We start from the raw sequence: 25,058 nt of genomic DNA on the forward strand, positions 1-25,058 counted from the left end.
TCTCTTTTTTTAAGAAGATATTATTAATTAAAATACTTCTTTAGAACTAATTTAATACTAAATATTTATTTTTATTAGTAAAAAGATTACTAATTTCTTTTTAAATACTTTAAGTTAAAACTAAAGTAGAGGAGTAATATAGTAGTATATAGAAGTAACTTTTTTATTAATATATAATATTTATCTAGCTTCTTTTATTTATTATTAATTAAAATTCTTAAATACTACTAGTTACTACTATCTATCTCTTTTAAGTTTAAAATATTATTAATATATTCTTAATAAGTATAAATAAATAAAAAGTTCTTATTAAACTATTTCTAAGATACTTATAATACTTAAGTATATAATAAGACTTATTAGTTTACTAAATAAGTAAATCTCTAAGATATTTCTTATAAAAAAGTTTAAAATTTATCTAAATTAAGATTTTAAATATCCTTATTACTAATATTATTATAGAAAAGTTTCTATTTCTTAAAGTAATTTAAAAGATATTTTATTATAATAATTACTTCTTAAAGTTTACTATAAAAACTATTTTCTCTAAAACTTTATATTTAAAATATTATTTTCTAAATAAGTTTTAAGATTATTATAATTTCTATTAATTATAGCTAGTTATTAGAAGTTAAAATATCTTAAACTAATATAAGATCTTTAGTATTTTAAAAAAAATAAAAGTTTTTTATTTTATTTTTAAACTATATAGTATATTTAATTATAAAATATATAAAGTTTTACTTTATAGTATTATCTTAGATTAATTTAATTTCTTTAGATATTTATTAAGAGAGAAAAAAGCTATTAAACTAATTAGAAGCTTCTAATATCTTATAAAATAAAATCTTAAACCTCTATAAATATTATAGTAAAGCTTTAATAAATTTTATAATATTATAAAGCTTATTAATAAAGCTAGCTTTATATTAATATTTAAAATTAGCTTTATCTTATTATAAAAGAATATATATATCTAACTATCTCTTAAAACTCTTAAAGTCCTTACTAAATAAAAAAACTTTTAATATAAAGTTAAAGATATATCTAAAGTAATAAATCTTTTTAGTTTAAATATCTTATTTTTTTTTAGTAGAGAAGTTAAGTTAAAAGATTAGACTTACTATATAAGTATTATTTAAGTTTATATTATTAGAGATTAAAATCTTTATTTAATTTATAATATTTTAGTTTCTAATAATCTCTTTAAAAGTATTTATAAAGTTAATATTATTATAAATACTAATTTACTTCTTTATAGTAATTAGATATACTTATAAGCTTTTTTTTAATAATAAAATATATAGTAATATTTATAATAGCTTAATAACTTAGAGAGGTTTATAGATTAAAGCTAAGATATATCTTAAAATTAGTATATAGAAGTTTTTACTAAATAACTATTTTCTATTATTTTTATATACTTTTAAAAGTAATAACTATTAAAATACTAAATTATAATAATATTTATAGCTTAATATTAACTTTAGAGATTATATACTAAAAAGTAAAACTTTTATAAATAATAAAGGGAAAATTAGTATCTATAATTAAATATATAGTAGTTTTTTAAATATTTTTTATATAGTTCTTTATTAAATTAGTAAGGCCTTTAGCTGTTCACTATGATTTTTACCTGCTTAGAGCAATAGACCTCCTAACTCTACGCCTCCTAATAATATATATAGCTTTTAGTCACATAATCGTAACTCTCCTAACCTTAGCTACACTTATATATACACATTATATTAAATAACTTCACTATCTTTAACTTCACTTTAGTAACAATATAGTTTATAATTACTTAATTACTTAATTACTAACTACTTAACTATTAACCTATTCTCTCTCTTATATATCACCTATACTGCTAATACTATCTCTATTACTACTTTGCTATCTACTATTCTTTTTATTTAATTAGGCTAGCTAACGCCTTTATAGCTATACTATTATTAATAATGCTCTCTCTATTAGTTAGCGTAAAACGCACTTATTAATCCTTATTAGGCTTATACTAGGGCTTAAGCTATATCTACCTTAATATTATAGAGGGTTTATATAAAGAAGGGCTACTCCTTAGGATAACTAGAAATATATATAGCTTCTATACTAAAACTATTAAGTCTTTTTATTACTATAATTACTTAGTAGATAAAATCCCTTAAAGAAGTATTATTAAAAATTTTATTTAATATAACCTTAATAAAGTACTTCTAATTAGGGATAAAATATATACTAAATTTAAGGGTTTTATTTAGTATATAGATATTATTCTATATAGTAATATTTTTAGCTATATTCTTAAAGAAGAGTATACTTTATATAAAGTTAGTATTCTTATATTTTTTATATAATATAAATATTATAAAGGATTTATTATAAGTTATAAAGTAAAAAAAAAAAAGAGGGAAAAGTATAAAGCTTTACGCATAGTAGTAAAGTTTTTTATACTTCTAGCTATAAGAACCTCTTATAATAACCTCTTTAGTTAAGGAGTTATCTCTATTTAGTAGTATTTACTTTATTAGAAGGTTTAATAAAGCTATTACTAAGCTATAAGAGCCTTAGTAACCCCTTTAGCCTTAATATAATTAGCCCTACTATATATAGCGCTACTAGCTCTATACTATGTAGCTAGCGCTATTACTATTCCACTAGTCTATTTAGCTATAGTGTGCGTTTAACTTTATATGAGGTTTACCTACTAGTAGGAATATATAGGGTTTCTATACTGTTTTCTTTAATTAGTAGAGGGTATAGGTTAAAATGCCTATATAGTGTTTCTAGAATTATGCCTATATATAAGGTGAATTTTGCTATAGTCTTTTTGCAGGGGGCTGCGTTATAACTACAAACTTAATTAAATTAGTAAAGTTAAAGTAATATCTTTTATATAGAATATTATTAAGTTACTTAAAACTTTTTAAGTTAATAAATTCTATTTATATCTTTTTAAAATAGTTCTTCTTAAAATACTTAGAAATAAAAGAAATAGCTTTAATATTAAGAATAATATATTTACTTTTAAAATTATAGTAATAATAAGCTTAATAACTTACTTTTAATTAGCTATCTAGCTAATAGAGAATAAAATACTATTTATAGCTTTTTATTTAGTTTATTCTCTCTTTTATATTTTTTCTCTAAAGATCTAACTATTATATATATACTTTATTATTTATTATAACTTTAAAGAAATTTTTAAATAAAAAGTAATTAAATAAGAAGTAGTTTTAACCTTACTTAAGCTATAATATAATAAATTTATATTTTAAAAGTTAATTAAAAGTATTTAGAGAAAGAATAGAGGTTAAATAGAGGACTACTAATATAGTAAATATTTAATATAAAATAAGTAAAGTAGAAGAGAGGGTAATACTAATAATACTCTTATTTTTATAATATATTTAAGGAATATTAATAGATAATAAAGATAGAGAATAATAATAATAAAATAATAGATTTAATATAGATTTCTAAAAGATCTTAAAGAGTAGATTTTAAGTTTTTTTAAAAAAATTACTTAATACTTAAGCTAAAATAAGAAGTTAGAGAATATTATAATTATATTAAGTTTATTATAATATTAGTTTAGAGAAAAAAAAGAGGTAACTAAATAAGTAAAAAGGGGTAATTTATACTTTATTAAAAAAGTTTTATTAAAAGTAGAAGGAAAATAAAGAAAAATAGGGGATAATAAAGATATTTAGTAATAGAATATTTATTTAATCTATATTATAATTCCTATTAAAAGAGTTAAAGTAATTAATTAAGTTTAAGGCTTAAACTTAACTTAATTAACTAGCGATAGCTTTATAATTAATTAATTAATTAATTAAACTTAATAAGTTTACTTACCTTGCAGGGAGCGCTGGACTTTAGAGCATTACTTTGCAGGTATAAACCTTAGTACTGTTAAATACATTTGATAATTTAACTACGGAGTGTTTATCAACCCATGTTAAAAGATATTTGCATCACAAGGAATCTTGAAAAGTCCGTCCGAGTCGGCATCCGAACCTGTCCGGTGACGCGCGGTAGTCAACGTCAACCATAAGAAAGGGCTGACTTCGCATTCTGCAGCATCGCAAGAGCGACTTGCTGAGGAAACACTCTCCGCGGGGAAAGTTCCGTGCTATACTGCGGTATATGAGACGTATGTAGGTCTGTTATTCAGCTTGTGATCGAGGGCAGCATAATGCAGTAGTACGACCACCCGATGGTATCGTACCGTCGGCAACTACACCCACAACGGCATCATCCGACCGGTAATCATGAATGCCTCGTCTAGCATACGACCACTCTCGGCCCCGGTACCCAATCGGCCGGATAGCGGTGCCAACTCGTGAACCGAAACCGACTCGCAGCATCGTCCAGTCGCGATACGCCCGCTATCCCACTCAATCCACCCATCAAAGTTCCCGGAGGCAAACCTGAGGGCCACTCCGATGCGAAAACGGGAGTCTCGTTCTAGATCGAAGCTTGGTCCACCGAAACACTCTCACCTTGGGGAACGCGGACATGACACAGGCACTTATCCTCATCTCACCTAGCTCTTCAAACAATGACAAGGAACCCCCAACTCCAGACGCCATCTCAACGTGCGGCAGCCAAGGTCGCAGTTCACTAGCTGACCCCCCCCCAAGCGAAGATCAACCTTTCCAAGCTCACGGAAGGCACTCAGAGCCGATGCGACCACCGCGTCATCTTATCGGACGAAAATGCCCTCGGTGACCCCAAACCAGCTCAAGACAGCAACTCCTCACGAACCTTCTCAAAGTCCCTCCACAGTCTATCATCGGACGGAAACTCTGTCTATGCACATCGTGGAGACTACCGGCCTCTCCTCACGGCGAGAAGGCAGCGTACCTACATTAGCCGCGAGCACGTTTCTGCTACCGTCTCGTGGAATGCAGGTGATGGAAAGCATAATCATCTCTTTTCTGCTCATCTAGAGCCCGCATCCCTGGCGTTGATCGCGAGTGATCCTCCCGGCTTTTGTCCCCCTTCACCACTAGATCACAAAATAGGCGGAAGATTTACCCTTGTGACAATTGAGCGCAGAAGCTTAACCTACACTGAGTGAAACGTTTTCTGGGGATGACAAGCAGCATCGCGCCCTACGATGTTAAATGTGACCCGGTTGTTCCTGTGCATACATAAAGGCTTGGGCATAGCCTCTGGGTACAAGTAGCTTTCAAAATCAGCCTTCGTTGAACCAGTCTTTGCCCATAACCATTTACGGGAAGCCAAATCAACTTGCACAACTCACAATGGTTGCGTTCCGATACCTCCTCGCTCTGCTACCGCTGGCGGTTGCGATGCCATCACAATTAGAATCCTCTCCGCTTGTCAAACGACACTGCGACCAGCCAAAGAATTGCGGCGCTTTGGTTCAAGGCACGGCATGTGACTTCTGCTGCGCTGCCAATGTCAAACCGGACGGAATGCACTGCAAGTCGCGCAACACGGGTTGCGCCAACGGTGGAACCACATTCAACTGCGACGCAGATTGAGCCCAAGGTACTTGGATCATGAGAAGGCACAGATAGTAGATTACAAATGTGCTAAGTATTTGGTGCGCAGGACATAAGGCTGCGTAGCGAAACGACAGGACGGGACACGCGATCGGTGCTTGAGAAGGGAAGCTACTGAGGAGCGACGTCGCAGCGATGGAGATCAGATAGGGGAAGGTTTCAACACAGGTTCATCGTCAATATACTCAATGCTTTTTCAATGCGCACATCAGTTACGCTTCGACGTCGAATTTGCACGCGGAACTTGTTTCTAGCCCATAGTGTGACTCAACATGTACCTTGCTAGGACAGTTGATCCCAAGGTTTGATTAACCCAACTCGTTGATTAACCCAACTTATCGTTTAAGCCGCAGCCGGCGCAGGAGCTGATGCTGGGGCTGGTGCTGGGGGTGATGCCGGTGCTGGGGACGCCTCTGGAGCTGGAGCCGGGATTTCCCTCATAGGCTTTTTGCCAACGAGAATGTGTCTGGGTATGTTAACATACGATCTGCAGGCTCAAAATTCAAGAGAACTTACTGCGGCCAATATGCGTGAATATTACGATCATTTCCTTCCCTACGGACATCAATGAGGAACACTCTGACCTCCTCAGGAAGCCACTCCAACGCACGCGTCATTGGGGCCATCGTGATCGCCTCCATACCCGTCATGAAGTTCTCATTGTTCCACATACCAAGCTCCTTAAAGTGCGGGTCCTTAGGCCAAGGGTTAGTCGGCCACTTATACGTGCTCAGCGTCACGTCTTCAAAGCCAATATCAACCATAAGCTGCCTCAGCTCGGGAGTATCGACCCACGCGGCGCCGAGCTTGATCGACGCCTCCATGAGATACTCCGCCCACTTGGACAGGGCATGCTCGGGCTTCAATGTGTCGTCATCAGACTTAGCGAAGATGGCGGTCTCTTGAAGCTCAACGTAGCCACCAGGCTCAAGGTTGCTAAATGTTTCGACGGGTTAGCTGCAGTTATAGCTTTCTCACCCTTTTGGTTGGCAATGCATTGAAGGGCCCTTACTCGTAGCATCTTTGGAGGAAAAGTCTCCAGTCGCCGATGCTGGAGGTCATAAATCGACTATGGATATACTGGAATGGCTGCGAGAATGTCCATTCGTCCTCGATATCGTCAACCTCAAACCTGACGTTGGGAGGTACACTTGGAAAATGTCATCAGCAACCGTTCGCCAGAGGTCAAGCCCGCTAACTACTTACTGGCCCGGCTGAGTTGCAGAAAGGTCAACTCCCAAGATATCAGCCTCCGGATGGTCGTCTCCGAAATGAATTGCCCAAATGCCCGTGCCTGTGCCGACGTCGAGGACCCGACCAACCTTGGCATCTTCGCGGCAGGGTGGGGCAATACCGAGACGGTCATCTAGAGTGAGCAGGCACAAGTGATGCACCAAGTCTACGGCGCTGGTTAGCTTGAAAGCAAATTGGGAGTAGCGTCGGAGAGTACCAAGTCTATCAAGCTCTCGTTCGTCGTTCGGGAAGTTGTATTCTGCAGCATGATTTAAGCCGTCAATCTTTCTCACCCCTATCGCATCAACCTACTGCCATCTTTGTACCGATGATAAGTTCGGCCGTTCTCGCGCCGATAGTCCAACAGAGAACTGCGCAAGCTGGTGCTAGAGGACGCGATGCTCTGTCACGGAAGATGTGAGCTTCTATAGCAATGAACAGTTGTTGAGAAGGCCGGGCTTACGGATCCCATCTCAGAACGGGTGTCATCTTGCGGCTGTACATAATTACTTAGACAAGCATGACATGAGTGCACAGCGTGTGAACAAACCTCCTCGTCAGCAGCGACCTGAACCTCGAAATCTTGCGGGGGATTAGCCATGATGATCTTATTGGCGGGGTTTCAATGCGGAAACAAAGCTTCGAGAATAAAGGGAAAAAGAGAAATGACACCAAAAAGTGACAGAAAGACAACGTGGGTGGACTGATATATCTTCGGTGTTGCGGGGGCGGTCTCTGCCTCCGGGGTCCCTCTTTTTGGCGGATGCGGCGTCGCCTTCGTGCACCAACGTGCATAAAACACCCATGTTCTTGTGTTGTCCGGTGGGCACGCGAGATTCCGCGCGCGAATAGAAAGACAGCCAACCGGGGGCAATTACAATGCCTGCATGTTTATCACACCCAATATGGGCAGCAACCATTTTGTTGATGGTCACATTTTACACCGGGACTGGAAAACGCGGCCTGGAGTGGGGTGTCGAACCTGGCTGGACACCGAGCGATTCTGCAGGCCCCTGGATGCGCAACGCATCACCTTCCGCATGTATCGACAGACCAGTGATGCATCCAGTGAGTCTTCAATGGGCCCCGCGACCCCACTTTTAGGGTCAGAAAGCTCCACGGACTGTTCGTGGCGAGTGCCGTTCACTCTGAGACTGGAAAACGCAGCCTGGTACGGAGATGCGATGCCAACACCTGACCTTCCATAACAATCAGTGAATATGCGATAAGTTACGGGATTTCTTCATTGTGCCCTGTATCCGAGGCTTGGCGTGAGGACTACAGATGTTTACGGTAGCGACTCTTTGTTCTGCAAGCTCGCGTATCCCAAAACGAAATGTGCGAATCAATTCCCATTTGGTTTCTATCAGACTCCCACACCATCACATTTGATATTTGAGACAAAGGCTGCAACAGATCAGATTTTCAAGGCTCTTACCTTCTTGCGGAAGATATGAACTGGTTAAGACAACAACTGAGCGGCGCCCGTCAACATGAAGGCACCCGATGTTGCTTGCAGGCCTGGCGAGAGATCAATTGCGTTGCCGAAAGGAATTCAAAGGATAAGAGACTATCGAAGCCCAAAGGCTGAACTGTGGGGATAAAATCCTAAGATTTTGTGCTTTGAATCTTAAGATAATTTTCTAGTCGAACACTTGCTGTAGAGATTGCAATACAAGATGAACAGGCTTTTATTTCACGCTGGTACTTTGAAGTAAGGAAAGTCGACGAAGGGGGAGAAAACGGAGGCAAAGAATTCAAGGCGAAGAAGGTGTCACCGATTTGATCTGACAGAGAAATGCTGGTGCCACGCCGTCACCGCGTGGATGTATCTTCTAATTTCGTTGCTGGTCATTCACACCATATACGCTTCTTTGCCGCAATAATACTCCGCTATCAAAACAGTGAATCCCATTGCATCTTTCAAAGCTCCAATCGATGCCCCGGGAAAATATGTGGAACGAACACTAGGCCACGCAGTGTTCGTCTGTCTGCATCCGTATCTCCAACCTCTGCTTCGAACTTGGTATGGGATGAATACCAAACCGTGTAGTCTTTCCGTAGCCTGATTAGTTCCCCCCTGTCGAATCGGCTATGTCCCCAGTGTCCAAGTTCCGGCATTGTGCGCGGAAGCAGTCGGTGCAGATCTTGCGAGTATGCGTTTCGTGTTGCCAGTAAAACCAAGGGCAAACCATGTTGGGTGTGATGTGAGACGAGAAGACGATTTCCCAGGGTTGAAAGGTGAACCAGGCGTTGCAGTATTGAAAGACTGCATTGACTGTTATAGAAACGAGATGGCCGCTGATCATGTCTTCCGCTCTTCCGCGAGGGCAAGAATTTGCGGCGGTGATGAAGTTTGCGCAGGGACACACCCAGATGTGCCTGGTCCTACCGCACATGGTGTCTCGCTTGGAAGAGGCTGGACTATGGTAGATGGATGTTGGTACCTTATTTCTTTCAGTTGTGCGACTCGTCAAAGAATTATAGAATGCGCGGTCGGATGAAGCAATGTTTGTGATCATGAAGTCGTTGGTTTTGAATTGGCGGGAGATGAAGGAAGGACAAATGCTGGTGAGGGAAGAGGGGCCCCTTGTTTCTCCCCCCTCCTCGGCACCCTCGTGTGGCTTGCGTACGGCAAGGTAGGCGCCTGCCATACGCAATTGTCACCTTCCTACGCTCTCTACGTTGTAACTGCCCTCTACGTTCAAACAGCTACTTTCACCTTTAGCTTGAGCAAAGTGCTCAATAAAGTAAGGGTAGCTATATCTATCGCACTTGCTCAGTGAGACTTGAGGTAGGAGGGCAGGCGCACTTAGAAAGCAGGCATAGGCACCAGCCACAGGCGATGCCGAGAAAGAGCTCCCAAGTAAGATGAGCCGAGCGAAGAAGGGCCAAGCTGGAGATGAAAGGAGGAAGGTGGCTCGCAAATAGTAAAGGCACCTGCTGTCGGGGCGAAGCTCAACTGGTGCAAGAGAGACCGTCTCAACCGCATCGCATTGGCATACGGCCCCCAATGTGCTCAATGAAGATGATCCGGAAAGCTACGTCTCGCTGGCATCTGATCACGGGTTGAATGTCCTTTTGGCTCAGAGAGTCTATGAAACAAATCAAATTTGCTTTGGTATCACAATGCGATCGCTTTTCCACGTCAAAAACTCACGAATATGGCAGTGGGAGATGCTGGCGAAGCAATCTCTACACGTTCTGTGACCGAGAGAACCCTCAGTAAATGGTAGGAAACCAACGCGGCTCACCGCAGACGAGGACACACCGGCTGCTGATCGAGTCCTACAAGCAGACCTGGCATGTGGACTCGCCGGCCTGGTAGTTAAGTCGAACATTCTGCAATTTGCCGCAGCAAGTACCACGATTGTCGGCAATAGACTGGCAAGCGGACTAGTGAGGGTAGCGAAGGATCTCCAGCGGACCCTAGCAGCGGTCAGACATAGTTGGCTACACCTGATGAAGATGCAGGGCTTCTCGGTGTTCGGCTTGGCCAGAGTAGAGCTTTGGGCTTAACAGAAAGTCGACGTTGTACTTAAGGTATGGTGAATAACGCGACTGCGATGGCTGCGGCGAACAGGGGCTGGCTGGGCCCTCGCAAGGGGTGACACCTGAGCAAGCCCAGACCTGGCTCTCTAGCTGGAATACCCAGTATGAGATTGCCAGCGGGAATTACTAGAATGACTTAATATCGAGAAAATGCGGTCTTCACGTACGGAGTCTGCCGGCGCGCTGACGATGTCTTCGCATCGACAGTATGACAATCTCAGGATGATGGGTGATAAAACGAGCAGCTGGCTTGCTTCAAAATTGTTATTTCTTGTGCTGGAAATTGTTGAGGCAGACATGACATGCAAGAAAAAAATCAAAGATTGACATGAGATAGCCAGATACTTGACGAACTTTGCGTGTATTCTGAATAGCGGCCCTAATCTTCGTCCATATTTCACAACTTTGGTCCCCCCTTACTCGCATCATCTGGACCTGCCGTCTTGTATCCGAACAAATAAGCTGCCACCTTCCGCATTTGAACTTCTTCGCTTCCTTCGGTGATTCTGTATCGTCTGAAGTGCCTCCAGATGTGTTCGAAGGGTAAATGTCGCGAGTATCCATCCCCGCCGTGAATCTGAATGGCTCGATCGGCTGAGTCGCACGCCAAACGATTCGCAATGTAGTTGCACATTGCAATCTTGTGACCGAGCTGTGTTTCGATGGCAACCCAAGGCGCCTTCCCTGCCGCCGTGGCCCCGGCGCTGACTTGGTCCATCTCCACTGCCGTCCGTAGGATGAGAAGTCTGAGCATCTCCGCTTGGGTCGAGAGTTCCACGAGGGGCCACTGAATAGCTTGGTTTGCCGATAAAGGCTTCCCGAAAACCTTTCGGCGGTTTGCGTGTTCAACACTCCGGTCAATGCAGTATCGCGCAGCCCCGCAACTTGACGCTGCCTGCCGGATCCTGTTCTCGTGGGTGAAGGTCTGCGCGATCGCCAGGCCGTTGTCAAGTGGCCCAAGAATGCATGTTGCCGGTACTAGAACGTTCTCGAAAATCACCGTGGCATGGTCGGTGGGCATATTTAACGTCCACTCGAAGGAGGCGACGGTAACTCCGGGTGTTGCGCGAGGTACTAGAAAAGCTGTGATGCCCCGCGCATCCCCAGCCTTGCCGGAGGTTCGCGCGAAGACTAGACAGTGGTTTGCGGTGTGCATCCCTGTTTGCCACTTCTTGTTGCCATTGATCATGAATCCTGGTTCGCCACTTGGCAGTTTGGTAGCATGGGCTGTCGTGTCCATATGCGTAGCATCAGAGCCGTGATGAATCTCGGTGAGTCCGAAAGTCGCCCTCATCTCGCCTCTGATGCTCGCGGGAATCAGTTCCTTCTTCTGTTGCGCAGTACCATAATGATGTAACATGATAATGAATGGCATGTTGCCAACGATGCTATGCTCGCTTTGAAGATCGTTTGCCAGGCTCACGCCTCCTCCATATACAGGATGAGATGCGAGATGATATCGCACGGCGCACATGTACAAATTCAGCGTTTCGACACCTGAGCCGCCATACTCCTTCGGACATGCAAAGCGATAAAATCCTGTCTTGTCGGCGATCCTTTTGGCCTTGTCAAGTAACGCCTCCCAGTCTTCAGTCGGCAAGCCTTGGTTGTTCCATTGAGTACGTGAGGCCTCACGACGATGGTCGAAGAAGCGATTGTTGTCATTTTCGTGTTGCAACGGAAGAATAGCGTCGTTGATGAAAGCGTCAAGTCGTTTTAGGAAATCTCGCACATCCTGTGGAAGTTCGAAGTTCATGACGAGTAGTTGACTAGGTTGCACTGCGAGATCCTAGTTGATTATTGCAAAACTTGTGTTGGAACCGTTTTCGAAACACCGTGATCGTGTTGAGGATTGGTCTCTTTTGGGGATTAGTATTACAAACCTTTGGAATTCGGAGCGTGGACGTCTGTGATTCTCGACTCAGCAGATGAAGATCGCTGACGTCGGCACCCGAGGGCCCTCGGCTTGTTCAAAACCCCGCATTACGGCATCCCCACATCCCCGCATCTCCGTATCCCGGCATTTCGCCTTCTCAACAACCCGGGAGGGTCAGGTATTCGAGCAAAACCTTAGGATATACTTGCATCTATCATCTGTTCTTTGATTAAAGCAGCTGACTCTCATCAACGCCATGTCTTCTTCCGGTTCACATCATGATGTCGACAACGAGGCCCTAGGAGAATACCTTCGCAAGTCAGGAACGATACCAGGTCTTCAGCTACCGATCACCACAACCAAGATTGGATATGGCCAGAGCAATCCAACCTACTTTCTTGATGATGCAGTGTTAGTATGAGATCTGAAAGGCTTTCTGCAAATACTTTTCATGGGCATAGCACGCTAACAGGGAACGCATTTCCTTCACGGCGGAACAGCGGCGACAGGTTCATCTTGAGAAAGAAACCTCAGGGCCAGACAATTAGCCCAGTAGCACATCAAGTTGACCGCGAGTTCAGAGTTCTTCAAGCTCTTGGTTCTGTTCCCAACTTCCCCGTGCCGCGGGTGTTCATTCTGTGCACTGAGGAATCGATTATAGGAACCTCGTTCTACGTACATCAGAAACCCATCAGTTTAGATATTTGAGACTAACCATGTGTGTCTCGTAGGTGGAGATTGCCATCACAGGTTAACGAGATGAAAAAGCTGGATTTCCGCAATAGAGACCCTAGCCTGGCTTCACTCGCTCGATCCAGATGCGATCGGTCTGGAAGGCTACGGCAAGAAGATTGGATTCTACGCTCGTCATTGTAACACTTGGAGCCGTATAGAGTCTCAGCAAGCTGCGGTCAGGGACAAGAAGACGGGTGAGCTTCTTGGGCGGGCTCACGAGAATTATGACGATATCATGTCCTACGTGAGAGAAAACCTTCCCGGCGAACGATTTTCCATCGTTCACGGGGATTTTAAATTTGACAACTTAGTAAGATCTCATTTCTCTCTGCATACGAAGTAGCGCTTACGGTTCTGACTTGTTGTAGATACTTCACCCTTCCGAGCCAAAAGTAATTGCGATCCTTGACTGGGAGCTATCGACGATTGGGCACCCGCTCATGGACCTCGTCTACTTCTTGAGTCCATTCTTTGATGACCATATCACACCTGGCCGGTCGATAACTGGCCCTCCTGAATCGCTTAGGCCAGAGCATCGACGGTCTAGAGGCATCCCAGAGCCAACGGAGCTCCTGGATCGTTACGCAGAAATCGTTGGCTTCGATCCGCGCAAAGACGGCGGCGGAAAGGATTGGGAGATCGCAGCAATCTTCCATTATGCTCGCTCTGGTACCATCAGTCACGGTATACAAGCACGCACGATGAAAGGCCAGGCCAGCAGCGAGTTCAGCCATATTTATTTCGAGAATACGCACAAGGCATTGTCCAATGCCTTCAAACGGGTACAGAGGCTGAAGGAGGGGAGAGGGCAAGGGCAGAAACTTTAGGCTCAATGATATACGTCGTGTCACTTTCCCGCGCAACGGGTGATTGTTGCGGTTCAACAATTGACCAAGAATGTGAATGTGCCGTACGTTAGCGTTGGGTTCTACGGTTTCCATGGTGCCATTTAGCCGCACACAGTGTGGAACGAGGGTTCGTGATCCAAAATATCTGAGTACGTTTTCAGAGCCTCATCTTCATGCATTCTCGCATCCTGGATGCCCAGAGTGACTACCGCCTAGTCTAATAAGACAAGGTTCATGGTGTGTACCTAGTTGCAGTCAAACATCGTGGCTGTTCGGAACATAAATCTCGCGCAGTCGTCTGAAGTACAATCTCGGCAACCGTACTCAGGTACTTCTGCACTGACTGGTTCAGCTCTGGGCCCCAGCTCATGGTTCTAGAATTTGTCTTCGCATCCATGTTGACAACGCTTGAAGCTGTGACCTTGGCCGAGCCAGTTCCCCGTTGCTCTATTGGCTCGAGTGGCTGACGACGCTGGCAGTTTACTCTTGCATTGCGTCGGCTAGTGGTGGAGTCATGTGGTCTAGATCTCGATGCTGAATATCATGCGAATCCCTATCACGATGGCAGAAGTTGGTTTGGAGACGAGTTGTCTAACAAGCGGTTCCAAATATGCTGGAATCTCAGGGGCATGCTGTCGAAGTGGGTTATTCCCTCCTCAACAGGTCCGGATAAGGAGTGGTGACCTGAGGCGCTCTGCAGACACAAAGCTTCCCGTGAAAGCCAATCTCAGCTGCCTATCTATCATCTTGCCTCTTGAATAAACTCTCTTGATTCTCCCCACTGACATGAAGCTGGGCGTGAGTCTATTTTCTGCTTGGTATCCCGAGCCCAGCTTCTTGGATTTCGTCGGGAACATGAACCTCCTCCAGGACGAAGGGCACAGTCCTTCATGATACCACTGCCGATGGGGATATGCGTTGGAAGACGGATCCCTTCTCCAAATACAAAGCATATTTCGGGAGAATGGTAAATGACGAGCTGTTGATGCTTTTGACAGCGTATGCTTCGGTACGGATGCACAGGCACCATTGAGATTCTGAAACCCCGTTCTCTCGCTGCAATTGTTTTCTCGAAATATTTCGTCATGCCGAATCCCCATCACGGACCTTCTCAAGATTGATAACCCAAAATTCATTAATGATGTATTGACGCCACGTCTGTACTGAACTCAACTGATAATTTTAAACTACACGTTTTTGTGTCCGCCTTACCCATCCCAGCTTCAGCCATCCCAGGCGAGACTTCATCGCATCAGTTCGCGACCTCCCCTGGCGCGTTTAGTGGCCGTGACGATTATTGCCCCTCAGCGCCTGTAGGCGCCTGTCAGTGTCTGCTTGCTTGACAAACCTGCTTGAACCACTTACGGCCTTTTTGTTCTCTTTGTTCACGTTGATACCGTCGTGAATCTCATGGTTGAGCTTGTTCAATGTTTTCTTGTCATTCCTTCCCCCGTTTAGAGACGAGGCTTGTTTGTACTCCAAGGCTTGGGCTTTCTCGACCTGTGAGCACACAGTAAGTATTCAAAGCTCGACATTTGCCCACTAGCGTCAGATTCCTGGTGTTGCATTACCTTATTGAGGCCCTTGACCAGCTTCCTGTTGGATGGATCGGCGGTATGCTGGTTCCTTTCGCGCTGTCTCTGTCCTGCCCTGATATCGGCTTTGAGCTCACCCTGTTCCTTGCGGAAATTCTTCGTCCCTTCAGCCTTCCTGACATCCTTGACTTCGTGCAGCTCGTCCTTTTGTATGTGGATGTTCTTCTGGATTCCCTTGGCCGTAGTCTTGGAATTCTTTAGACCGTCTCCCTTCCTGTTGGTGGACCTCTCAAACAAGCCATCTAAAGGCATTGGTAGAGGCACAGCAACAACCAAGGCGACGAGGAGGAAGAGAGAGAGAAAGAGCCGAGAGTAATGCATATTGAGGGGCTTGTGACAAGGTGCTGCGCCTGAATACGAAGCGAGATAGGCAAGTAGGTATTGTAAGTGTACTTTGATGATACAATGTCAAGATCGACTTGCTTGAAGATGTGTGAGAAGCTGGCGTCCCCAGCTGAAATATATAGATCTTGCGATTGACCTTCAAGATGGACGCTCACTAATATTCTTGATACTAGTGGGCAGCATGTGGGCCTTTCCCGAGGGACGCTCGTAATGATCCCCATATGAAGAAAAAATGCCCTGGTGTGAGAAGCCGCGATGCTTCTGTTGGTTATCTTGCTCCTTTGTGAAGAAGCTTTTCATGTTCCCACATGGAGGCCATCGCACGATGCCGGACCTCATCTGAAGTCGGGACCTGTCTAGCTTTCTGACTAGCTTTTCGACAACCCAGCCTTTTGGAAAGCTTTCGGAGAAATTCAAGACGAGGAAGGACTAGGCGCATCAGTTCGTTAAGTTAAATCTGCCTTCAACGCCTCGTTGTCGGTCGACTTTGGGCACCGTACTGGCCGGAAAAGGATGTCGTGTCGCTAAATCTCGATGCCTTCCCTCCGGAACCGACATAATCAGAAAGTCACTCTGGTTGAAGAATCTCGATTGTAGATGATCCCACATGTGCACCCGGTAGCGATCCCTTGTATTCGAATCACGTTGCGTGTTCTCCTGGTCTAGGCCACAGGCTCGAAGTGAAAACTCGGACTCTTTCAGCTGTCTCGTCTCTCCGCAGGTGCGAGTAGGTAGTCTCGTTCATATCCCACTAAATGAAGTACGTAACATCATTGACTACAGATTCGTTGAATTAGGGTCACTTTAAGGCCAAGTCGCCCAAGAAATGAATTGCTGTATTACTGCAGGCACTGGCGTCAGAGACAGGTTTTAATTATCATGGTGATGAACCACTGAGATTCACCCGCAATTGCATAGCACGTTTTCTCGTGAGTCAACTCGAACATATCGTGGCCGTGGAAGGGGCTAGTCGATCGTCGATTCAAAAATATTCTTTTCGAACGCGGCAAGGCAAAAATGGCTTGGTAAAACACTAGTGACAACTTTGGTAAACACGACTGATTAGAATAGCAGAATCCCCGAAGTCCAAAAAGAAGCTGAAGTCTCGACCTCCAGGAGAACCATTTGACAGTATCTACCGGGTAGTTATGACGTAACTGAATCCATATTCTTTCGAGGTGCAGCAGATCGTGATCGGCGGGGTTCGAGGAGTCGGGAGTGGAACAGCGCGGTATTCTCAGGGCGATATCCAACCAAATCCAGCCGGGAAAACAAGCAAACCTGGTGTTAGGATTGGCTGAGATCATCTAGATTTAACGCAAACGAATCCGAAAGCACACCACTCGCGGCTTCGAATACCCTATCAGGCATGGGGCCGGCCTCCATCTTCGTCCGTGTCGCCGCTAGCGGCCGGTGAGCGGAGTGTGAAAGTTTAAGCTTACTTGCCAATTCGCGCGAAACCCAATCAATGGTGCCGATATTTTGAAGCTTGTCGTTCACGCATGCTTTGGAGTCAAACTACTTTGGGCATGTTGAAGGATTAAGGTTTCCGAGCTCTCGTTTGCAACATCCTGATGGCGGGGTAAGTTGAACAGCAGGAGTAGATGAATGTCGAGATTTGAGTAAGTGGACACGAGATGTCGCGAGCGTAGCAGACTGAGTGTCGTCTGAATGTACTCTCCTCGGGTTTGTCGTCTAAACAGGCGCGTCAAGAGGACCGCTGTCAAGCTTGTCAGTGTTACACAAAACCCCTCAAAACACCAGTCGATCATCCGGTGACCAGCTGTTCCCGTGCAGTCCCGAGATGTGTGAAGCAGTTCATGAGCTCATCATCTAGATTGATTATGACCCGTCAAACTAACGCCTGCGAATCAATTGTTTGCTCCTTCTCTTTCCAGATCTGTTCTAGACTGTTTCATGCAGGTTACCCGCTAGGAACCATGCCCTCAGTTGATCTCTGGCTCTTTGCTCCTTGCTCAGTCCACTTAAACTGGCCGCGGGACCCTCGGGTGGCGGGCGGGCGTACCTGATCGACAGATCCCATTCCCGGGACACGGCGAGTCATGAATGAAGCTGAGCAGTCGTGTACAAGGAACAGGTCTGACGAACGATCGTTGATGCAACTGAAGACAGCTATGATAGATGGGTGGAAGGGGATGTCTAGGTTGCCAGGATCATGGGCGTCGGGCAAAAAGTCCCGATGAAAAAGGCAAATGCCTACATGCTCATGGAGGGGGTCTCCCGAACTCGGATCCAACCGACGGGGTTGTCTGGTGACCATGGACTTTTGCTTCTCGAAAAAGTAAACTTGACGCTTGATGGAGATGACAAAGCAATCATCCTTCTTCGGTTGGAAGTGAATCCCAGACGATTCAAACGCCACAAATCTAGCTCCCGCCAATCCTAGGCACCAGAGCGATCCCGCTTCTTCAGTCAAACAAGTTTGCATAGGTAGGCAGGCCAAAAGGGCGATCCACTAGCACTATTGTCTTTTTAGACATAACACCAATTCATCCATGTCGCTGCGCGGGCAGTTTACCGCCCTGTCCTCAAGTTCGCAGGGATTTGGGTTTCAATCAATGCGATCTTCCATTTACGGTGAGCGACGTCCATCTTTTAGACACAACGCTTTCTTTCAACGCTGTACAGTGGGCGACTCTAGCTCGTAATGTAATTCCTTGCCCTCGCGGAAAATGGAGGGCCGGATCCCGGGCAAGGGCGAAGACTATGAGGACGTACGACGATAAAGACGCACGACAAGGAGGATGCCGACAGCAAATGATCCCAGCGTGCATGAGCGGTGGTTGATACGTTCCCACCAGCCAAATTATCAAGGTCCAAGCAAGGTGAAGAATGTGCAAGTGTAGGTTCTGTTCAATGCTGCACATATCAGTTGTGCTTCTGCACAGCTGTCAAAGATTGTAAAATGCGGCAGAGAGAGGAAAAAAAGATGCATCCTTTTGACTAAGATTAGTCTTGAATGTCTTGAATTGGGTACGTGGTGTTCTACCTAACTATCAAGATGGGAGTGACTGAAAATGTCGAAAGTCGTGATTTGCAACACGATTTCTACCAGCAACGCCTTGTGAAATATTCGCCAGACCTTTTGCTTGAGAAACATTTCGCCGCCACAATCTTCGGCAGTCAAAACGCCACGCAACTAGCGATGAAAATACCATAGAAATATAGACTCGTTGGCCATATTCCTCTCTCTCAATCTAGACGTCATGTTCGTTGTTGACTTCATTCTCCCCTTCATCCTCCATGACGTCGGGGACACTCAGACGGATAGTTTTGTCTTCGAGATTATTCTTCTTCGGGGCAGCGAGACCAGGCATTTCGACGTCTTTGCTACTTTTCTTGACGTTGAATGGCAGCTTGGATTGAATAGGCTGCCGCGGAGACTGTCCTCTCGTGTGATAATTTCTCCAATCGGCCTCTCGACGAGGCTTTCTCAGTCCACCGCGGCGGCGCTTGTCGACAACGAAGCCGTAGTTATACGCCGTTCTGGCTGTGTCATTGGCAAAGTATTTGTCCCAGTCCCAGTCTTGCTTTTTGACCTTCTTGTCGGAAGGAACGGAAATCCTGAATCGGGAAGTCTCGGGGAATAACTTCAAGAGGTGAACAGCTTCCATCTGCGCATCGTTGAGGGCAACCGAGCCGGCATCTCGAGCTCTGATCCAGACCACATCTGGGTCTTCCAGGGTTACATCAACTACGAGAACAGAATCGGGCTCGTCGCGGGGCTTGAAGGTGGTGGCGAACACTGGATTTCCGACGTTAGATATGGCTCTTTTCGAGGAGGGGAACACAGGGCAGTACCTTCAATGTTCGGAGGAAGCAAGTCAATGAAGGTATTGCGGCCAGGCGTGGGGAGGAGTTGGGGTTTGATGCCCTTGGATTTCCGTCTGGCATGGGCGCTGTCGGTGCTTGGGAATGTAACCTGGATCCAACCCCATGTCTTGGGGTCCTCTCGTAGGAGGAGTGTAGTCTTGACGTCCTTGGACGGCTCAAGTCGGAGGCGCTGGCCAGAAGCGTCGGTCCACGAGATCGACACGTCTGTGAGACGGCGCTCCTCTCCTTTGGCCATGTTCAAAATGCCTTTGCCTTGTATCGGATGCACTGGGAGACGTGAAGTCGAAGAAGATCAGTACGCCATGTGTGGGATGATGGAGATGGGTTGAAGAGGTTGAAGTTGGACAGAAGAGGCCCAAGATCTGGACCGGAAGGCGGGAAAGTTCTGCCACCTTCCAGATTTTGCGGTGCTTCTGCCAAAGTATGGAAAGAAAACTGCAAAAGAAGGAAGGTGCGATCTGATGGGGGAAGGATCAGGTCAGGCGCCTGCCTCCCACTCACTCGAAAGGCAAGAACTGGCGTAACGACAGACACCCCTTCTATATTTGGCTTAATGATGTCGCCTTGGCTCCAATCCGGAGAAAAGACGGCGTAATTATAACTAATGAAAGCTTTCCGGTCGAATCTTGCATAAAGAAGAAGAATCCAGAGGCCTCGAAGACAGGAACAGACTAGGAGGTACTCATCCACGTAAACGAACAAGACCCTTCTTCATCATGCCATATTCCCATGGACAAAACCCAAATGTCAACGGGAGCTTCTAGAAATTAGAAGCTTTATCTCTCATGGGCAGGTATTCATATATTTTCCAGGCAATATATGGAATGACGAAACAAAGCTCATGAATGCCGATCAAGCCTCCCCGCCGCTCACCGCGGCAGCTTTGCCTGCCCTCCGACCAAAGACAGCACCCGAAGTCAGCCCACTACCTCCTGGATAGTTCTGATAGAACAGGCCTCCCATCATCTCACCAACGCAGAATAATCCCGGGATGGGTTTCCTTGTCGTGGCACTGATTAGCTGCGCATTCTCAGCGTCCACTTTGAGCCCACCAAAGGTGAACGTCACCCCGCAAGTTACTTTGACAGCAAGAAACGGACCCTTATCAACAGGAAGTGCCCAGTTCGTCTTGGCCAATGGCAGTTGTTTCGTCGAAGATTGTGTCGAAACGCCGTCTAGAACAGAAGGATCCCATTTAGCCGATGGGTTTTCTTTCTGAAACGCATACACCGCAGAGTTGTACTCGTGACAAGTGCCGAGGAACTTTTCACGATCCTTGAGTCCATTAGAAGACAAGACTTCTGCGAGTTCCTCAATCGTTTCCGCCTCGAAACGATTCTCTTTGAGTCTCTCGGGGCGATACTCCTCCGATCGTAGCCATGGTGTCGTTCGGGCGTCCCAAATCTGGAATACGACGTGGTCCGGCTGTTGGAGGATGGCGCGGCCGAACTTGGCGTACGTGTAGTTTCTCATCGCAACACCTTCGTCGACGAACCGATTTCCTTCCACGTTGATCATGAGGCCTAGGGGGTATCCGGACTTGGTGTACTCGTTGGATGCCTCGCGGTCACCGACCGACGGATCCGCATTTGCATCCCAACATGTGGCATGGCACCCGGACCAGTTGCCTACGGGCAAAGCATCGAGATCCCGGATAGCCAGCTCGATGCAATCTCCCATGTTATAAGGAGTTCCTCGGACCATGGCCATATCCCACCCAGGTCCAAGATACTGACTGCGCATCCGTGGGTTCGACTCAAAGCCGCCTGCTGCGAATACAATCGCATTTGTTGAAATGACCTGCTCCACTCCTTCGTGAAGAACCGTAGCCAGATAGCGATGCTTCCCACACTCGGTCTGTCGTCTGACCCCTTTCAGCCCAGTACCCCAAGAGAGTAGCACACCACTGGCTTTGGCCGCAGCTAGATGATCCGCGATGAGACCCTTGCCTCCGTCCTCGGTCTTGAGACACAGCCCGCCCCAAAATTTGAACCTCCCGTCAACTTCATATGCTTGGCGGTTGAAAGACAGCTGGAACCGAATGCCATGGTCTGCCAACCACTTCACGGTAGACCGTGAGTCTGTGATCAGTACTCGAGAGAGCTCCTTATCCGAACGCCCAGCGCAGACGTTTTCCATGTCCTTTGCAAAGTTCTCAACCGTGTAAGGCGCCAAGTCAATCTTGGTCGCCTTTTCGCTGTCGACGTTGTTGACGAGCGGGAGGACATCGTCGAGGCCGTCGTGGACTGTACGGTAGGCGCCGGCGGTGAAGTAAGAGTTTCCTCCCACCCATTCTTCGGGACATTTGTCGATGAGCAGGACAGTTGGCTTCTGGCCGGATGGCGACTGCGTTTCAGCAGCGGAAAGCGCGGCGGAGAATCCTGCGTTGCCGCTGCCGACGACGAGAACGTCACATTCGGTGCTGGGCAGAGGCATGACAGCGGTGGGAAATCGACGAGTCGGGCGAAGACGATGATTTGGAACCGAATCGTTAGATGACGCTAATTTGCCGTCAACGATGAGGAATATTCTTAAGCAATGGGAAATTCGTCAAAAATAACATGAAATAATCCCGAGACGGGAGTGAGTCCGTCGTCACTCCCGCGGGAACGGGGAGTCGCCCCTCATGCGGGGGAGCGGGGGAGGGGCAACAAGTCACTGCACTTCGGACACATCCGCCGGGTACGACGTGCCGATGACCGGACGTTGACCGAAGGCGCGCTCAAAACATCAAAGAGTTCGCATCGGCGGCGATTGAATAGCATATTGAAATAAGTAGGTCATGGCGACTGAATTAAACAACATGTACATGATCAGTTTCGTGTGATTGATCGGGCGGATGGATCCGCGTGGCAATACATCGCTATCGACGTTGGCGAGATGGCTAGGTAGTCGGCTGAAGGCGCCTCCAGGCGGCAGACTGCGAAGAAGAAAACTTAGAAGGGAAGAAAAGATCAAGAAATTGAGCAGGATTTGGCTTTTTTTCCTTTTTCTTAATTAAGGCTGTTGATTATTGGGGTATGACGCGTATGGAACTAGGCGTTCTTCCTGATGATAATGGCTGTTGTCGACACGATTCTCGTCCAGAAAAGAAAACCCCAGTCTTTGCCCCAGTAGAGCTACCGGACTGATGCAAGCCGGGCAAACTTGGAAGGGTCTGTTTCCCTGATCTGCATTGGTTTCTTCTTGGTCGTCTCCCCAGCTCCTTTCAGAAGATCGCTGGCTTGCGCCCATAAACAATAGTCCTGGAAAATCAGTCAGCCATATCCATCATATCCACCACGTCAGGAGGGACACGTACGTCTCGCACCAAGCATAGTTAGACTTCTTCTTCATTTCCCTCCTCATCTGCGCCCCAAGTACCGTCGCCTGTATCGGATCCCATCCCAGAATCTCCGTCATCAGGAACGTGGCAAATCCCTCCAGACTCTGATCAAAGGCCATATTGATGAGAAGCCCCGCGTGTTGAAGCTTCTCATCCTTCGGCCATCCGTGCATGGGCGTCTTGATCTTCCTCTCCACCACGTCGACGAACCCAGCTGCCTCCATGTTGTGCTTCATTGTGTGCCCCCGGGAGATTGAGAAGGACCGTCCCATCTTCTCTCCACCTTGGTCGAAAATTTGCCTCCATTCGTGGAAGATGTGATCGGGCGGGAGCTGTACGTGGTCGGACTGGATGTTGACGTCGAATTCTAGGTTCTGAACCCAACCACCAGGCTTGAGGTGCCGGAAAGCTGACCGGTACAAGCTCACCCAGTCGGGTATGCTGCCGTAAAGACATCGCAGGTGGACGAAGTCAAAGTGATTCTCCGGCCACATCCAGTCGAGGAGGCAGTCATCCATGACGAACCGGAGGTTGGTGGGCACCCACGTCGGCTGGATGGGACTGATATCGGTGCCAAGAACCTCGGCATCGGGGTACTGGTCTGCGAAGTCGATTGCCCAAATCCCTGTCCCCGTGCCGACGTCCAGGACTCTTTGTGGATTATCTCCGATTGGCGCTAGAAAGAGCTCGTCGTCAAGAAGCATGAGCAATGCATTGTGGATCATGTCCAGCCCGTCATTCTGCTGCTCATCGTTCGGCGCCCAATACTCCGTCGTCTTGCTATTCTGGTACGTCCGGCCATGGAGCTTGCGATAGTCGAAGATGCTCTCGGACAGCGACGCCGTAGACGACACGATACTCTGGGCGTCGATCGCAGAGTCTGCATCGTCGTTGTCATCTCCACCATCGAGGTCCGGGTTCGGTTCAATCCGCGCATCTGCAGCCACTCCAGGCTGTGGATCGGCAGCAGGATCCCGGACAGACGGCTCCGTTCTCGACAGCTGTGGATCAGCGGGAGGGCTTGGGATAGAAGTTGGAGGGCTTGGGACAGATGCGTCCGTCCTGGCAGGGCCCGTGGCCAGCTCGATGAACGCGGACGCCATGTCGTTCCACAGATATCGCCGTCAAGCTCTCGCACGGATGAACGCTGAAGAAGGTTGGCAGGACGAAACGTGGGGACGCAGAGGTAGCCACAGAGATTTTCAGAGAAGCAGACGAGCAGGCACCAGGTTTCTGTCTGACCAAGACAAACGGTCTTTAAGAGGGGAGGGGTGTCATCGTACGAAAAGGACCGCCATGCGGTGAAACCTCGCGGTCCATCCCGTTTCGCTGGTCGATTCCTCACAAATGAATTCTCATCTCTCGCTTAGGCTAGAGGCGACCGGCCAGTGACGTGCCTTTCAATGACGCAGCGGGCACAGAGACACGCCGTTCCGCCATGCACCCCGTTGAGGAGCGCAAAGGGCGGCGTGCGCTCTGTCTCAGTCTGCAGCCGACAGTTGAGGCGCTGCCAACGGTTGGAGCGAGATTAGGTTCATTGGGCGTCCCCTCAGCCAATGTGGAGGAAAAAGCAAAGAAAATAAAAAGGTGTCAAACGGCAGCAAACAACGTTGGCTCTCGATTGAACGCGTATGTCGGGGTCGGGCTTCCACGCATCGTCATTCGCTGCGTGTCAGGCATGCAACCGAGGCGTTTCTGCACTTTCTTTCGGACTCGGTTACTCCCCCGATGGCTCCGATCAATGCCAGCTGAAAACTCGGTGCTTGCACGCCCATGGGCTTGCTTGGCTGGGCAAACGAGATGCGCCGGTTAGGCCTACCCGGTCCTCGGGAAGCAGCGATTGGTAATGGAGGTTGTCAAGATGATGGCATCGAGAGCGCCCATGTCGGATCGCGTCTGCGGGTGGAGTCGAGCGGGTGGCCCTCGTGGGTGAGGGGCTGACGGGAGCGAGCATGCACCAACGGATAGACCTGCATTCCCGTGCCGAAGGCATCGTTATGTCCGTTAGTGCGGGCGAATACGGGCGTAATGAGGGGAAGAGGTTCGCTCGTTTGCTCTTGACACGGCCCAAGACAGGACCCTCAAGGAGGAGACACCGTAATGCTGTCTCGACATCGAAGAACGATTGGATTTCCGACTTTTGCAAGATAGGAG

The 25,058-nt window shown here is 46.5% G+C and overlaps 7 protein-coding genes across 7 annotated transcripts; 1 reads left to right on the forward strand and 6 right to left on the reverse strand.

Annotated features, from left to right (window-relative positions):
- Positions 1-5,882: 5,882 nt before the first annotated feature.
- Positions 5,883-7,374, reverse strand: LAE1-7 (Secondary metabolism regulator LAE1; the record flags this gene model as incomplete). Its single annotated transcript, XM_036644575.1, has 8 exons — positions 5,883-6,006; positions 6,057-6,476; positions 6,553-6,690; positions 6,747-6,939; positions 6,991-7,032; positions 7,086-7,176; positions 7,237-7,269; positions 7,324-7,374. The coding sequence occupies 8 exons, from the start codon at positions 7,372-7,374 to the stop codon at positions 5,883-5,885; spliced, it is 1,092 nt and encodes a 363-aa protein (XP_036490196.1).
- Positions 7,375-10,722: 3,348 nt separating this feature from the next.
- mmgC (Acyl-CoA dehydrogenase) lies at positions 10,723-12,081 on the reverse strand (the record flags this gene model as incomplete). The annotated part of the gene is made up of 1 exon (XM_036644576.1): positions 10,723-12,081. One exon carries the CDS (start codon positions 12,079-12,081, stop codon positions 10,723-10,725), a length of 1,359 nt encoding a protein of 452 aa, XP_036490197.1.
- A 376-nt stretch (positions 12,082-12,457) lies between these two features.
- On the forward strand, positions 12,458-13,763 carry IBR3 (putative acyl-CoA dehydrogenase IBR3; the record flags this gene model as incomplete). The annotated part of the gene is made up of 5 exons (XM_036644577.1): positions 12,458-12,612; positions 12,702-12,876; positions 12,933-12,951; positions 13,020-13,246; positions 13,305-13,763. 5 exons carry the CDS (start codon positions 12,458-12,460, stop codon positions 13,761-13,763), a joined length of 1,035 nt encoding a protein of 344 aa, XP_036490202.1.
- A 1,299-nt stretch (positions 13,764-15,062) lies between these two features.
- CGCS363_v012729 (uncharacterized protein) lies at positions 15,063-15,700 on the reverse strand (the record flags this gene model as incomplete). The annotated part of the gene is made up of 3 exons (XM_036644578.1): positions 15,063-15,095; positions 15,150-15,284; positions 15,356-15,700. The coding sequence occupies 3 exons, from the start codon at positions 15,698-15,700 to the stop codon at positions 15,063-15,065; spliced, it is 513 nt and encodes a 170-aa protein (XP_036490203.1).
- Positions 15,701-18,942: 3,242 nt separating this feature from the next.
- On the reverse strand, positions 18,943-19,814 carry CGCS363_v012730 (uncharacterized protein; the record flags this gene model as incomplete). Its single annotated transcript, XM_036644579.1, has 2 exons — positions 18,943-19,490; positions 19,547-19,814. 2 exons carry the CDS (start codon positions 19,812-19,814, stop codon positions 18,943-18,945), a joined length of 816 nt encoding a protein of 271 aa, XP_036490783.1.
- Positions 19,815-20,431: 617 nt separating this feature from the next.
- On the reverse strand, positions 20,432-22,015 carry ifcA (Fumarate reductase flavoprotein subunit; the record flags this gene model as incomplete). The annotated part of the gene is made up of 1 exon (XM_036644580.1): positions 20,432-22,015. One exon carries the CDS (start codon positions 22,013-22,015, stop codon positions 20,432-20,434), a length of 1,584 nt encoding a protein of 527 aa, XP_036490782.1.
- A 772-nt stretch (positions 22,016-22,787) lies between these two features.
- Positions 22,788-24,007, reverse strand: CGCS363_v012732 (Secondary metabolism regulator LAE1; the record flags this gene model as incomplete). Its single annotated transcript, XM_036644581.1, has 2 exons — positions 22,788-22,824; positions 22,881-24,007. 2 exons carry the CDS (start codon positions 24,005-24,007, stop codon positions 22,788-22,790), a joined length of 1,164 nt encoding a protein of 387 aa, XP_036490781.1.
- Between the last annotated feature and the right edge of the window lie 1,051 nt (positions 24,008-25,058).

The sequence above is a fragment of the Colletotrichum siamense genome, assembly GCF_013390195.1.
Source record: "Colletotrichum siamense strain Cg363 chromosome Unknown KSG_Cg363_contig08, whole genome shotgun sequence".
In the NCBI taxonomy this organism is placed as follows: domain Eukaryota; kingdom Fungi; phylum Ascomycota; class Sordariomycetes; order Glomerellales; family Glomerellaceae; genus Colletotrichum; species Colletotrichum siamense.